This window comes from Epinephelus fuscoguttatus, linkage group LG8, assembly GCF_011397635.1.
Source record: "Epinephelus fuscoguttatus linkage group LG8, E.fuscoguttatus.final_Chr_v1".
Lineage (NCBI taxonomy): Eukaryota > Metazoa > Chordata > Actinopteri > Perciformes > Serranidae > Epinephelus > Epinephelus fuscoguttatus.
The window spans coordinates 35,125,782-35,140,255 of NC_064759.1; the positions used below are offsets into that span (position 1 = coordinate 35,125,782).

At 43.1% G+C, this 14,474-nt stretch overlaps 1 protein-coding gene across 32 annotated transcripts in view; it reads left to right on the forward strand.

Annotated features, from left to right (window-relative positions):
- The first annotated feature begins 265 nt into the window (after positions 1-265).
- Positions 266-14,474, forward strand: part of rims2a (regulating synaptic membrane exocytosis 2a) — a 162,284-nt gene continuing 148,075 nt past the window's right edge. For all 32 annotated transcript variants that reach the window (XM_049584492.1, XM_049584497.1, XM_049584501.1 and 29 more), the window contains exons 1-2: positions 266-446; positions 940-1,134. In XM_049584492.1, coding sequence (XP_049440449.1) covers positions 956-1,134 — 179 coding nt within the window. In that variant the 5' untranslated portion in view covers positions 266-446; positions 940-955. The remainder of the gene's footprint in view (positions 447-939; positions 1,135-14,474) is intronic.

The following is a 14,474-nucleotide window of genomic DNA, read 5'->3' on the forward strand; positions in this document are numbered from 1 at the left end:
CCTGGTACAGCGTTGTTTGCTCCAGCTGCACACAGCTGCCGCTCCACTCCGTGTTTTTGCGGCTGCTGTCTGCCTGCTGTCAATGAACATCCAGCGCGTCCTCTCGGCTTTATTCTTCTACGTGTTTCCATCGCTCCGCCTCTTCTTCCTATCTGGATTTTTTTTTTCCTCCCCTCTCTCTCTCTTTCTCTCTCTCTTTCCCCCCTCCCACCCCTCTCTCTCTCTCTCTCTCTCATTGCATCCATTTTTGTGCATTTAAGAAATCTCCAAGAATTACCAACCTGGAGGAAAGCGAGCTAACCGGAGTGACAGAGGAGGGTTAAGGACTCCAAACGAAAACAAACAAGGACGCACCGGGCATCTTTTATTTCACCATGCGAGTAAAACCTCTCTAAAGGATGGCAGCGATGGGTTAGACAGGATTTAACATGACTGCAAAATAAAAGGCAAGAGTTGTTTTTTGTATCCTCTGTATTTTTCTACTTTTTTCCCCCAACCCCTGGATGGATGGAGGCTTGTGTGTGGAATACCTGAAGGTTGTAGCCTACAGCCTTTGCACTCATACTGCTTTTAAGGGCATCTATTTCTAATCCTGAGCCGTTTCTCTTTCTGAAATGTGTAAATTGTGCGTTTCAGCCTGCAACAGCTTTGATATTGCGAATCCCCTGTTTGCAGGCAGCATCCACTCGGCTGCAGCGTTATTTGATAAGCACATTATGAGCATTTAATAGATGAGGATGAAGCCTGTAATTAATATTTTGACGCTTATGTGTGCAGCAGTGTAAATGTGTGCATGATACTCCTAACCAAGATGTCATGCCGCCTGTAAGCCACGGTGCCTCCAGCCCCAAAGCCACCGTCAATTTGAAATTTGACGGCATGAAATGTATCAACACAAAAAATGCTGCTGGTTTGACGGTGCTTTTCTCGTCTCTTTAGCCACTGTGTGTAAAAGATGTCTGCTCCACACGGGCCCCGGGGCGGCCCTGGCCCTGCTGCTGCTGCTGCCTCAGCGGCCGGCGCCATGCCGGAGATGCCGGACCTCAGCCACCTCACCGAGGATGAGAGGAAGATCATCCTCGGTGTCATGGACCGACAGAAGAAGGAGGAAGCGAAGGAACAGTCGATGTTAAAGTAAGGAAACAGCGGAGGTATAGAGGAGGCTGCCGGTGCTGCTGGCGGTGTATAACCCCGGGTGTTTGTGGCTTGTTTGCTATTACAGTGTGAATTTCTGTAATTGTCTCTGTGTGAGATGCTGCTGGATCATGTTGCCTCTTGACATCCAAGCCACAGCTGAAATAGTCGTGTACTAGCCGGTAGGACCAAGGTGAGAGCAATCTCTCCCTCGCCTGGTCGCCACCTCTCGACTCCCCCCTCTTAGAAAACACTTTATTTCAATGGCTGAGTATCGTTTTATAATGCGGCACACACTCCAACCTCTTTCCCCTGCACTTTGTTGTAGCTGTAGCTGTACTATAATGGGCTGGGTTAGCAGCAACGGGCGCCATTTTCACGTAAAAAGCACGCCAAATTGCTTAACCTTTCCCCACGAACGTCACCGAGATTACACAATATGACACTGGAAAGATCATTTAAGGTGTCCTTTGTGGCAATGGCGCACGCGGGGTGTGTGTGATTTCAACGTTAAAGTCTCGGTAGATCCTGTCGCCCCCACCCCCCCTTCCTCTTGTGTACAGATGTCGCTCGGAGCTGTTTCAGCACCACGGCGCTGTCCACTGTAGGGTTTGACTTTTTAAGGTGGACCGGACTGTTTCCGCCATCATCGCTTTAACCTTTACTGTGCGAGCCATAACTCTGCTTTATGGAGGAATATTACACTCTATCGTCCTGCCCTGGCTATAAAAAAACACACTCGGTTGATGTATTGTTAGTTAAAAATTTGGTTTGACCTTCTTGGGGGAAGCAGGCTAATGAAGAGACAGGGGTTGCCTTAAATGTTTCCATCCTGTTGATTTTCTTGTAGTTTTCCTTCTTCAATGAAAAAGGTGCTCATACTAGCATGCCCACAAACCAGTGTTTTGACTTTCTGAATGCAGCATAGATATTTGGCTCTGTTTGAGGTTGTAACTTATCTTAACTTATCTATATTTCTGCTAGAGAGCTGTGGCAGTGTTACTGTTGCTGCAGCTAGTGACATTAGTGTGACAGATGTGTGCTGCTATCACTGGGAGCTTTTTTTAGAGCTGCTGTTTTCCCATCATCAGGTAAACACTTGCACCAAAGCAGCATTCCTAATTTAGTGGAAGTTGTGCAACCCCTACCTATAGTGCTGCTGCATGATAAACATGACTCATGTACTCCAAGACACGGCTACCTCAGCCGCATGCTGTGTGAATCATCCAGGCCTTTTCCGCCTTCCCTCCCCTTTCACCGTCCCCCCCTCCTCCCCAATAGCTGAGTGTTTTTCCTATTTCTCTTTCTCTGAGGTAAAGGGGATTGTCAGTTTTAGTCACTCTTAGTCTGACAGTGATGTCAAAGCCTTGTCATGACTGAGCATGGGCAGAAGAGGCTGTTTTTTAGTGAGGGACATGATTGACTGACTGACTGACTGTCTCACTATAATGTTAGGTAACTCTGATTGCAGGCCACACAAGCTGAAAGCATACAAGACATCAGAAAGGTCAAAAAAGCCTGAGTGTCATTTGCTTGTGTGTTGATTTGCATTAGAATTGTGTTTCCAGTATGGCTTCTCTCCTGCATGCCTTGGTTACCTGGGGTGTTATCTCGCCAGCAGGACTATACTGCAGACGCTTAACAGCTGACAAAAGACATGGAGTTAATACTAAGAGCTGGCTGCCACCATTTTGTCGTGTTTCAGAGATTCTCATTGGTTCAAAACACGTGCAGGGAACCTCTCGACCCCCTTTTGGCCTTATAGTAAAGTTTTCTTTCACTATTTCATACAGCATTTACTGCATTTTTCTATACGTACAAGGTGACTCATCATGAGTCATCCTAACAGTAAATCCCCACTTTCTTTACCTATGATTCACACAAGCATGTCATATCTCAAAGCAGCGTTAACATGCTCAGCCCTGGCATAGGTACAGCTGCAGTGGATTAACTTGTCATTGGATGGTTCGTAGCATTTCCAGCAGTGTCAGAAACAAACATCCACACCCACACCACCCTATAGCCTGTGCGTCGGCGCTGTCGCAGTCACGGTCCAATCCCACAGCGGCTTGGATGTCTTTTCGGGAAAGTGTCAGTTTGAACATCGAAGTGTGTAATCTAACAGAGGGAATCCTGGGAGGATGGAGGGATGGAGAAGAGAGAGGGAGAGAGAGGAGCCTCCAGCTGCAGGGCTTGCCAACTTGCTGTCATCTCACTGGAGGTGCTACAGAGAGCGTGGATGGAAATCCAGTGCTGCTGACTCGCATGTAATTAGCTACTGTCTCTTAGCCTGCTCATTCTTAGCAGGCCTGTGTATGTGTGTGTCTGCATGTAGAAAATATGCTGCACCAATGAAAACTGATTTCCTAAAGTCCATAAGGCAGTGCTCCAAATATCTATAGCTCTTTCTTAGAAAGCTGCATCCATAGAGGTGTATTAGTATATTTCTACATACAGAAACATGTTCAGAGTCGCTACAGTTAAGCATGGCTCCAGGTGCATGAGTTCCATTAAACTAAAGATGGTGGAGCTCCATGCACCAGTGAGTCTCTGAGCAGTACAGCAATGATGGTTATGGGACCCCCACCCCCACCCAGACACTTTGTATCCCACAGGCAGGCATCAGCTGCCTGTGATGGGGTGACCCACAGAACGCCCGGGGCTCCACTTCTCCTTTCTCCCTGCTCCTCCAGTCCTCTTGGGCTGCTTTCTGGTTCTGCTTGGTGGTGAGGACGGGGGTCAGGAGGGGGTAGTAATGTTCTCCATCCTAACTCTGACTTTCTCTTTCACACCTCTCGCCTCTAACGCTTTGTCATTGTTTCTATTCCTCTAGCTGCACATAGTGTCACCTGTATTATGAAGTCATGAGCTTTTATTTGAGCGCACGCACATACTCTCTCACCACAGAGAGATGGTGAGCAAAGCGTCCCAGGAAATATCCCAGACCTCTTCCATGTGACAGTGTTCAACTCATGAATTGGGGGGACTGTGTCATTTGCTCAGGGACCTCCTTTGACAGTGCTAATTATACTGGCTGCTTTGTAGGAGGGACTCCCACTGTGATGCAGCTATTCCAGGGCTCTGAGGTGTCTGTTGTGCTGACATCTATTTGGGCACCCCCATTTTTATTGCACTAGACAAAGGATGCCCCGAGTCCCCTTTCTGTCTCCTGTATCTGGGAACAGAAAGTGTATCAGGAGGTTTTAGGATGTTTTATCTTAGAGATTAATGTTTTTTTCTAAAGTCCTCTATTTAAGAAACTTTTTTTTATCCCTGGGCCCTCAATCATAAATACATAATACATTTGAATTTTAGTATTGACTTTAACACTATTTTCAAGTAATGCTTCAGTAATATTATCTACAATCTAACTGTGTCATGTCAGTATAATAATGCTGTGATAGAGACTCAAATCTAACCTAATGACTTGACTATTACTACATATGCTATTATCAAAATATAACCTTAGTAAGACTGTGACACTACACCTGTGTACACCACTTACCTTAAATTGGGGGACTTATGAGAGACAGATTAAAAATCAATGGTCCAAACTGAAGCAATAGCGAAGGCAATATCCTGACTTTTTCTCCAGAAAATCAAACTCCATAAATCCTACAGTTCCCATAATGCAACTTCATAGACTCTCTCTAGATTCTCCCATGCCTGGTGAAAGCACATGTGTTTCACTTAGCCCCCAGTTTGTAATGTAAACTTTCTGTTAAAACATTTGTAGTTTCAACCTAATGACGTAATTAGTATTTATTTCAGACTTTGGAAAACTCTCTCGAGAGCCACAGAACACATTAGGCAGCTGTTACTCTTTGTGTCGAGTCAACTGATCTTGATGTGTTAAGTTTGTGTAGCATCCCTTTAATTTTTCATTTATTGCCCTGCGCTATTTAAATATCACCATGTTGCCGTGTTACACCACCTAAACTATCATCCCTGTTTACAGGGATCCCAGTATTACACAACACTGTACACTGGGAAGTAATAGTGATGAATCCAGTTAGACAAGATATTCATTATTTAACTTGGATATTTCATAATGAATGGAACTATAGCATAACTGAACTGTTTACATGACTCTTTAAGGGGAGCTATGAATGATATGTTAGAGATGCTACTTGCTACAATGATTTAGAAGAACATCATGTTGCTGGTTAGTACAGAACACAGCTATGGTGAAAGGTGTAGGGGGGTTGGTGTGTGTGTGTATTAGACATGAAGGGCATTGACCTAGAATTAGCTTTGATTGATCACATCCCATTTCCTTTTTCTGCCACCGTCCCCACCCCACTCCCCCCGTCACACATGCACACTAACACACACTTCTTCCCCCGGTCCTGGTCATTTATCTGATAGTGCTAGAGAGCTCAGTGTACCAGCTGGGGTCAGAGTAGAGAGGCCCTGTGTCCCTGGAGGCTATAGGATCTCAGCCCCTCTGAGAGAGTAGGGAGCACACACACACACATACACATGTTATAGAGGCCTAGGCATCAAAACTTCACTGTTTTTTTATTTATTTTTTGGATAGATTTTCTGGTGGAAGACCTTAAATAAATACAGACAAAGTGAACGCAACTTGGTGGACAGATACAAACCTGGCAACCTGAGGAAAAACCACTGTGTCAGTTCCTGCAAACAAGAGCGAGAAGCAGAGAAACACTTCCTGGTACACTGTAGCCTGTGTGTAAGGAAAAGACAAGAAAATTATTTACCAAAATCTAAGCTGAATATTAAGAATGAAAAAACCAAAAACAATTATTTTGAAACTGTCTTAGTCATGGAAGCAACAAAATATGCAAAATATTAGAAAACTAATGAAACAACACTTAAAACTGTTCTGAGCTCCTTTTGGTTGCATCTGTGTAATGCAGTGTACAGTATGTTGGGTGTTGTGTAGTGGTGTCGTTTTCTTGCAGTCTAAAGGATTATACTTCCACTGTAAACCCTGTACAACCTGCTGTAGCGATACTGTACATTGCCATGTTCATGCCAATAAAGCAAATTTGAATTAAAAAAAGAAGAGAGAGAGGAAGAGAGAGAGACCTATGGTTGTGAAATGAGGCGAGGCAATGCTCAGAAGCTTCCCACTGGACAATATACTGTATACACACACTCTTTTTCTCTCTCTCTCTCGCTTGCGCTGCCTTCCTCTTGTTCTCTTAGCTCACTCACCCATGCTCCCTCGCCTTCCCATGCAAAGAGCAGATTCTGTCATGAGCGTTCCACAGACTCCCATCCCCCATCACTTTCCCCAAGGGAGAGAGGGAGAGAAAGTGTAAGAGTGGATGCTGTCTTGACTCCATAAAGCAGAACGCACGCCAAATGAATACATCATCATGCTAATTAAAGTAACAATGTGTTTTGGTTATGGAAGGCTGGCACGTTGTCAAGTAGTTTGGCTCAGCTGGACAGGAAATCTGGTTAGAACACAATTGCCATCATTAAAATGATATATAATACATGCAATTATATATTTACAAGGTACTCATACGCTGTGTTGTTGTGGGGCTGAAGTTGTATTACTCTAGAGTTGAGTTGGTGCTCTCCTATCCATCTACCTTTTTATATATTTCAGCCATGAAACTATTGTATCCTAATCTACTAAGATGTGTCATTTTGTCTGTCTTCATTTCTGCTTTAGTCTATATACCTCCACAGTTGGTTGAAAGTGTGGGATTATAGGCTAATTTAGGCTACAGATTTAATCTGGCATAGTAACAGTGCTACTATTTTCTTTATAGGAGAAGGCTGGTGTTATTTTTCTTGTGTATTTTTCTTGTTGCCAGCTAGTTTCTTGAAAAGACTAAAGCAAACACAGCATTTTCCATCTCCGTACTTTCTGACTTCTCTGTCTGTGGTGCTCAGCCGCAAACTTTTTTTGGTAGAGCCCCAGAGCAAGCTGAACAACACACACATGATACACGCAGTTTTTACCAACACATTCTCACTTCCAACTTGTCAAATACCAACAGCGGCCCGTCATGTCAAAATATGACACGATAGGTACCCCTTCTACATCAGTTTTGGATGTTAGGGGATGATGTGTCAATTTTCGCTCCTTTCACGCATCATCTAAAGAAAGCTAACTAACCTGGCACCCCCTATACAAAGGCTGCATCCTTCTTGCAGCAGCCATGGGTTCAACTTAAACCCATGGCTGAGACCTGGTTAAAGCTTGTAGTTTGTTTGGCTCATCCACCTCCCCTCCTGCCCGCCCTATGTGGACTTTCTTGCACTTCATACCATAGTAGTTGCCTGGAGCATTAGGATATGCCACAGCCCAGGGTGTCACATACTGAAGCTAAAGGGTGTTTCTGTACATTGGTGTCTAACATTAATGGGCCACCGGCTTGGGAGGGAGACCGAGTTGTTTTTACGTGTTAGCAGACAGTTACAGTAGCAACAATAGCACTCACCTGAGGTTGTGCTTCTGACCAACTGACAAATGTAAGTCTATTATATAATATCCACTCTGTATCTATAGCTCTGTTTTTGTATGTCGTTTTCTTTAGCTTGCCAAATGCTCTACTGCGTTCACTAGCTAGTAGCTAACTTTGCCATGTGTGCCATTTGGTGCTGGAAGGTAGTGAGAGAGAGGTGAAAGTGAAGCAGCAAAGTTTCAGGTCATAAAACCAAAACAATGACCTGAAGGATGCTTATATGCTGCACTGAGCTGAGAGGAACTGTAGGGTGGGGTGATAAGTCACTGTTAGGTCATCCTGACAAACAACCTTCTTACACAGTGCATACACTTATTTGGCCAATTGTTCATATAGAAATATTGATTTTTGTAGCTTTAAAAAGGCTTGTATTTGCAAATATCCCTCAAACAGGAGGATTTGGTCGAAACAATTTTCATCATAGGGTTGGTGCGCTAGAGAATATTTATGGCAGTGGTGCGATGCAAGTGTGATTGTCTAAAAATAAACAACAACAATGCCAATGTTCAGGATGATAAAGGAACATCACACCAAGTACAATGGTGTGGCTCATGAAGGTGTTTTGAATAGTTTTTGGACAGAGCTCTACACCAGGCTTTGGCTGCACAAGCAAAACTTGTTAGTAGGATCAGTTCATTGTTGGTTTTTGTTGTTTTCGTGGGATTAGTTGATAATAGAAATAACTTGTTTCAACTTATTCTAATTATATTCTACGTTCTGATGAGTCTCTTATCCATTTTAGGCTGGGCGAGGAAGGAAAAGACAAAGACATACGAGGCTAAGCTAAGGCGAAACAGAAAAGAAGACGAGAGGGCAGGACGAGAGGAAAACGTAGGTTAGCACAGGAGAGAGGAGAGGAAATGAGAGGGGATGAGGGGACGAGAGGAGAAGAAGAGGACAGGAAAGGAGAAGGGGACATCAGAGAGAAAATGAGAGGAGAGACATTGACGTCTGAGATGCTATCGGGTCTTGTTGCTGATATGACAGCCTCAGTCCCCATTGACAGAGCAATCAGCCTGCCATCTCCCATAGCCTGCTATTCTCTGGCGTGGCACAGCACAGCATCGGGCTCTATTGTCTCTCAGGGCTTTGTTCTAAATAGCATCTGCATTCGTCAGCATAGGTTTTATTCTTCTCTGGGCTCTTATCCCTCAAGCAAAGTTTGAAGGGATTTTCCTGCCCCTGGCTGTGCAATTTGAAATGCCCTTGGCAAAACATGACAGTAGGAAAATATTTTAGAATGAGAAGTAGGTTGTGCTAACCAGCACAAGGGATGTTATATATTTTTTAGTAATGTATAATAAAGTGTGCACTGCAACACCAGGCAATTGCTTTTCACTGTATGTGTTAAATAATTAGTTAACAGTGCCTTAAGCTGCTGTAATTTTTTGATATGAATTGTATTTAAGCAGCTCATGCTGGATTGGCAATATTATAAGCTGATACCTTGTATAATCAGTTCAATTCCACAACTAGAGAAAGTATTATATCTCCATCTAGCATACAAAAAATGTGATGCAAATTATTAATGTCCCCAGATGAATAAATGTTCAAAACTATATGATTGCAGCGTTAGGGACTCGTGATCCTGGACTGAATCAGAACAGAACCCAGCCACAGCTCCAGTACTAGAACATCTGGCCTCTTGTTACATAAGCCTCTCAGCATGCTGTGCAAGAGTAGCCTGAATGAGAGCAACACAATGTGATAGAAATGCCGATTGAGCTGAATAGTAGTTTACGAAGGGAGGAAAAACAGACAAAAAAAAGGAAATGAATAGAAAATGCAAAAGGTAGCAGCAGCCAACAGGAGTAGAGAGAGTAGAAACGTGAAAGCAAAAGGGGATCACTTTATCACTTTTATTGCCCATCCCCCGTCCCCATCCAGCTTGAGTAGAGTCAATGTAGAGGAAGATATACAGCATCTGACCCTCTGAGGGAAGCCCTGTGCTTCTGAGGAACATATGTGCCTGCTATAGAGTGGCTGGCAGTGTTGATGTTAAATGCATCTCCCCCAAAATCTTAAGGTGGTGTGATGATGCAGCTGAGATTAATCCTGCACAACACACTACTTTCATTTACGCTTTACGATTGAGGAGGCGAAACAGGAGACGTATTTTTAGATTTTTCAACCTACAAAGGGAAAACTGTGGGACAGGTGCTGTGTCAGTGTAGATAGTAAAGCTAGTGAGGTGTGGTGCCTTTTCTCTCCCCTGTGACATTCCCCCAGGGTTTGTTTTATGATTGTTGAACCCTGAAAGGTCAGAGGAAAAGACATCTCTCCGCTCTGTACAGCCGAGGTCTCAAACCACGTGGCCTGGAGGGCCCAAATTATCTTCTTACTCTGCGGATGATGTGTGATTCAGCTAAATCAGTCACAAACCCGTGACCAGGGTTTGTCAACTCCACTGCAACAACAGTAGAGTCTACTTTTGTGTGTGTTTTTTTGTATGAGTGTCTGTGTATCCCTTCATAGTGTGGCAGTTGTGCATGCATCGAAAGAATTTTTTAGTGAGAGACTGAGAGCAGGAGAGGGAAACAGAGATACCTGGATAGAAAAGTGAGAGACATTTAGGAGGCTGCTGCACGGCCATTTACTAAAGGTGGAACGTGGCACCAGGTCATCTCAAGCTGATTGCACTCAAAGAGTGAGAAACCCTCATGCTGTTAGTTGGACTATTAATAGGGGAGACATTCAGCTTTCTGCAGTGGCCGGCAAGCAGCCAGGCATGTAAACAGGCAGCAAGGCCTGTGGCCATTTAGGCATCCAGGAAAGCCAGGCAGCAAAGCAAAGAGGCTTACAGAACAAACTCCAACCACCAGTAAGACACAAGACCTCGTCATGAGGAGAGAATATATTTAGTTAATCATTGGAGAAATTGATAAAATTCATTCTTATTCTTTTGTACTTTGTTAAATAAATTATTTAATGTTATTTAGTGATTTGAGAAAGACAGAACAATTTAATAAAGCCAGACTTGGCCTGATTGAATTTATATTCATCGTAGCTTTGTCAGTTTTCTGATATCAATTAACACAGTTGTTGTAAAGTGGCCAAGTGTTGTTTGCATGCTCACTTAAAGCAATTTTAACAGCTATATTGTAGCTGCTGGTAATGAGAGAAAAATAAGCAAATGCATCTTACAAAACTCTGCAGAAGGGTTGTCACTAGTTGGTCCACTTATCAATAATTTGTTGTAATTCATCAAATCTAAGCAGGTTAGTTGGTAGTTTGTGAGGCGGCATAAAGAGTCAAAGGGGAATAACAAGCTTGCTGCTGAGTATTAAACAGAAAATTGCTTATAGAATTGTAATAGAAATTTAAGTTGATACAGTTGAAGTAATACTTTATATATCTTGGGAAATGAGATGGATTAATAGTTTAATTTTTAGAAAAAAACTACAATTACTGCCTTGCGGCCCAGTTATATGCCTCCCCTAACCAGTCAAGTTACTTTGAGTATGGATGTTGTTGCAGAGAAGTATGTAGATGCTTCACACACATCTTCAGCATGGCAGCACACAAGATTTATACAATCATTATAGTTTCTTATTTATAAGTGAGCGCCCGGATTCATGTCACCTTCTGTTCCTGAGTTAGGACTTTGTATAATGGCTAGAAAAGTGTTTTTGCAGAACATTATCATGTCACAGTGAAGCTGACCTTTGACCTTTTGGTATAAAATGTCATCACTTCATCATTTTTATCCTGTTAGACATTTGTGCGTGTAAGAACTCTTGAGTTAGGGCCAAAAACATGTTTTGAGATCACAGTGACCTTTACCTTTGACCACCAAAATCTAATCAGTTCATCTTTGAGTCCAGGTGGACGCTTCTGCCAAATTTGAAGTAATTCTCTTAAGGTGTACTTGAGATATTGTGTTTATGAGAATGGGGTGAACATATGGATAGCCCAAAAACATAATGCCTCTGGCCACAGCTGGTGCGTGTGGAGACATAAAAAGAATAGTTATGAATAGAAAAATAACAACTAGTTTAGACAGAATTGGACTTTCAACTTTTTCTCCCTGCTTCCAGTCTTTATACTAAGTTAATCATCTGCATGCTCAAGTTTTATATGTTGCTTACAGAAGGTAGAGGCCAAACGGTATCTATCATCTTATCTAACTCTTGGGCCAAAATGTTGAACTATTCTTGAATTTTTTATCTACAACTCAAGCTATGAATCTATCCCTCATCCATTTTCTGCCCCTTGCCTGGGTCCAGGTCACAATGGTCATATGTAAAGCAAGGATGCCCAGTTCCCCTTATTCCTAGTTTCTTCCTTAAGTCCCCCCTGCAGGATTCCAGAGTGTTTGCAAGGTCTGTCAAGTAATTTTTATTTTCATCCAAACTTAATTTCTTAAAACTATTGAAGCAGTCTAACAGCCACACATTTCAGCTTTAAGGTTTACACCTAGCAGGCCTCTGCTATCACTGTGGCAGCAGCTAAACTACTGTCCTCAGACATTAGCATATCAAGTGAATGTTGCTGCCACTAACAAAGGAGTTTTTTTTAGACCAGGACACAAAGTTAGAACTTCAGTACAGTTAGACTCACCCTAGAATGCAAGCTCGTGCATTTCATGTGGGCCACTTTAATAAGTGCTATTTTTGGTAAACTAAGGCCCAAAATAAGCTTGTTTTCATGTTGCAGATTCTTAAAAAGAGGCACAACACAGCACAGACCCTTGTTAAGATTTTTGTCCCTCCCAGATTCTGACCCTGCAGCGAGAATGAAACTACATAGAAAAGTCTGCTGGATATGAAAATATTAAGTTTACAGTTTAGCTGCTACTAACCCAAATAAATGTTAAAACAAAAAGAATAAAATTACAGCAAGCGATAACATGACTTGTTAATAGCCCCCCCCCCCCCCCAAGATGCTTTGCTCTGTGTGAGTCGGCGTGTTTACTAGCGGTAGTTTACACAGGGCGCTGTAATCTTTCCTTCCCTGTGTGTATTTGTGTGTCTGTCCATGTTCTGCTCATTCAAGACTCAGCTGGTTGGAGCAGGTGCAAGCTGGTGACTCAAACACATGGATGCTGCCGAGCCGGTCCTTCTAATGCGCCTTTGTGTGGCCAAAAACTCGACCCATCCAGTGCTTTCTGTAAACAAACACAGCCTCCCTGTGTTCGTCCAACACGCGCGCGCAGACATACTACACTCTCAATGAAACGCCCACACACACACACAGTGGCTCCGTAGAGAGGCAACCAGACAGTAGAATTTATTATGTAATGATTGGTGCAGTGATTCTGTTGGAAAACTTTACATTTGCTTATGCAATCCCTGCTGACATCATAGGCAATTTTATTTAGAAAATACCTGCTGTAATCATATGAAATCTTTTTGATGTTACCTTAAAACTGCTTGCTTTTAATGCTTTTTTAATGCTTTTAATTTGCTTCCTGTTTGCCCAGCACATCATTTATATTACAACTGCTATTGCTCTCTTGTGCCATCATAATTCTCCTCCTTTGAATTGTTTACCAGTGTTTAGGGGTTACATGTCTAGAAGCATTACATTGCTTTACATGTACAGTAGATGTTGCTGTAGGTAGATTACAGAAGCAGCCGACTGACATAAATAGGGGAGGATAAAGAGCAGCCGTTATCATAACGTCACTAATGCAGCCGAGGCCCTTATATAAGCCTACTGTTTGAACACTACACACAGGCACAACCATGTAACCTACACTAGGACATACTGTACAGTGTATAGACCTACTGCTCACACTGCCTAGGGCTGGAGGTGGCTTTGTGGGGAGCTTTAAATGCATTTATTCCACAGATTCAGTATCTGTATGTGTGCACGTGTTAGTGTATTCACGGTTGCTCGGGTCTGTGTAGTCTTGCGTGTGCTACAGTAGGCCTATCCACTGTGAAAATAACAGTGAAGAGGCCTGTTTTTTCATCCCCGTCATCTGACACTGATCAGGAGAGAGACACAGAGAGGCGATGTTGTGATCCCGGGATCGTGCTCCTCGACCGGAGTCTGATGGAGGATCTCCCACTAATCCCTTAATATCACTCGTCCCACTGAGATACTGCTGCCATCGCCATGGTGATGATGAGATGGCCTGAATGTGTAGTAGTGGAACGAGGAGGGAGGGAGGGTGGGTGGGGGTGGGGTGTTGCTCCACAGAACCATAGAAATCCTCCTTTGTGAAACATAAATACGATCATTTGAAGTAGTATCTCAAAGGCAGGAAATGCAGGCATTTAAAGTCACCAGGCATGAGGCGATGAGGAGGAGGGAGGGGGGGGGTTGGCTGTGTTTGCCGTAGACGGCGAGTAGAAGCTGGTCGCCTTATCCTCGAGTGGGCGGCTGCTTGGATGGTTGGTTGGCTTTAAATCTGTGCAGAGAGGCGGCTAATGCAAGGGAATCCTCTGATTTGGGATTTCGCAGCAGTCAAAGTCAAACAGATCTTTCTGCCGTCGGACAGATGTTGAGAGACAATGAGTTCAAGTTAATTTCAGTTGTACAGTATTGTGGTCACATCTGTTTATTTGGCTGAACGTGCCAGCATTTAAAGCCCTCATGATATGTCTTATGTGTTGTATGCAGAGTGTGGACTCGAGTCACACGACTTGGACTTGAGTCAGACTCAACACAAATTTCATAACTTCAGGCTCGACTTGGAAAAAAAAAAGACTTGCAACTTGGACTTGGAATTTAACACCAATGACTTGTAACTTTGCTTCGAATTGAGTCTTTTGACTTGGTAATACTCAATACCTTCCCCCAACCCTAAAGATAAGTATGTTATTTAAAAAGTGTGCCATGAATTAATTCATTAACCTTCATTTCATGAATCGGTTAACATTAGCACTATTCATTCCCACCAAGACGACACTTGATTCTCCAGATCCACTTTGTTTAAAC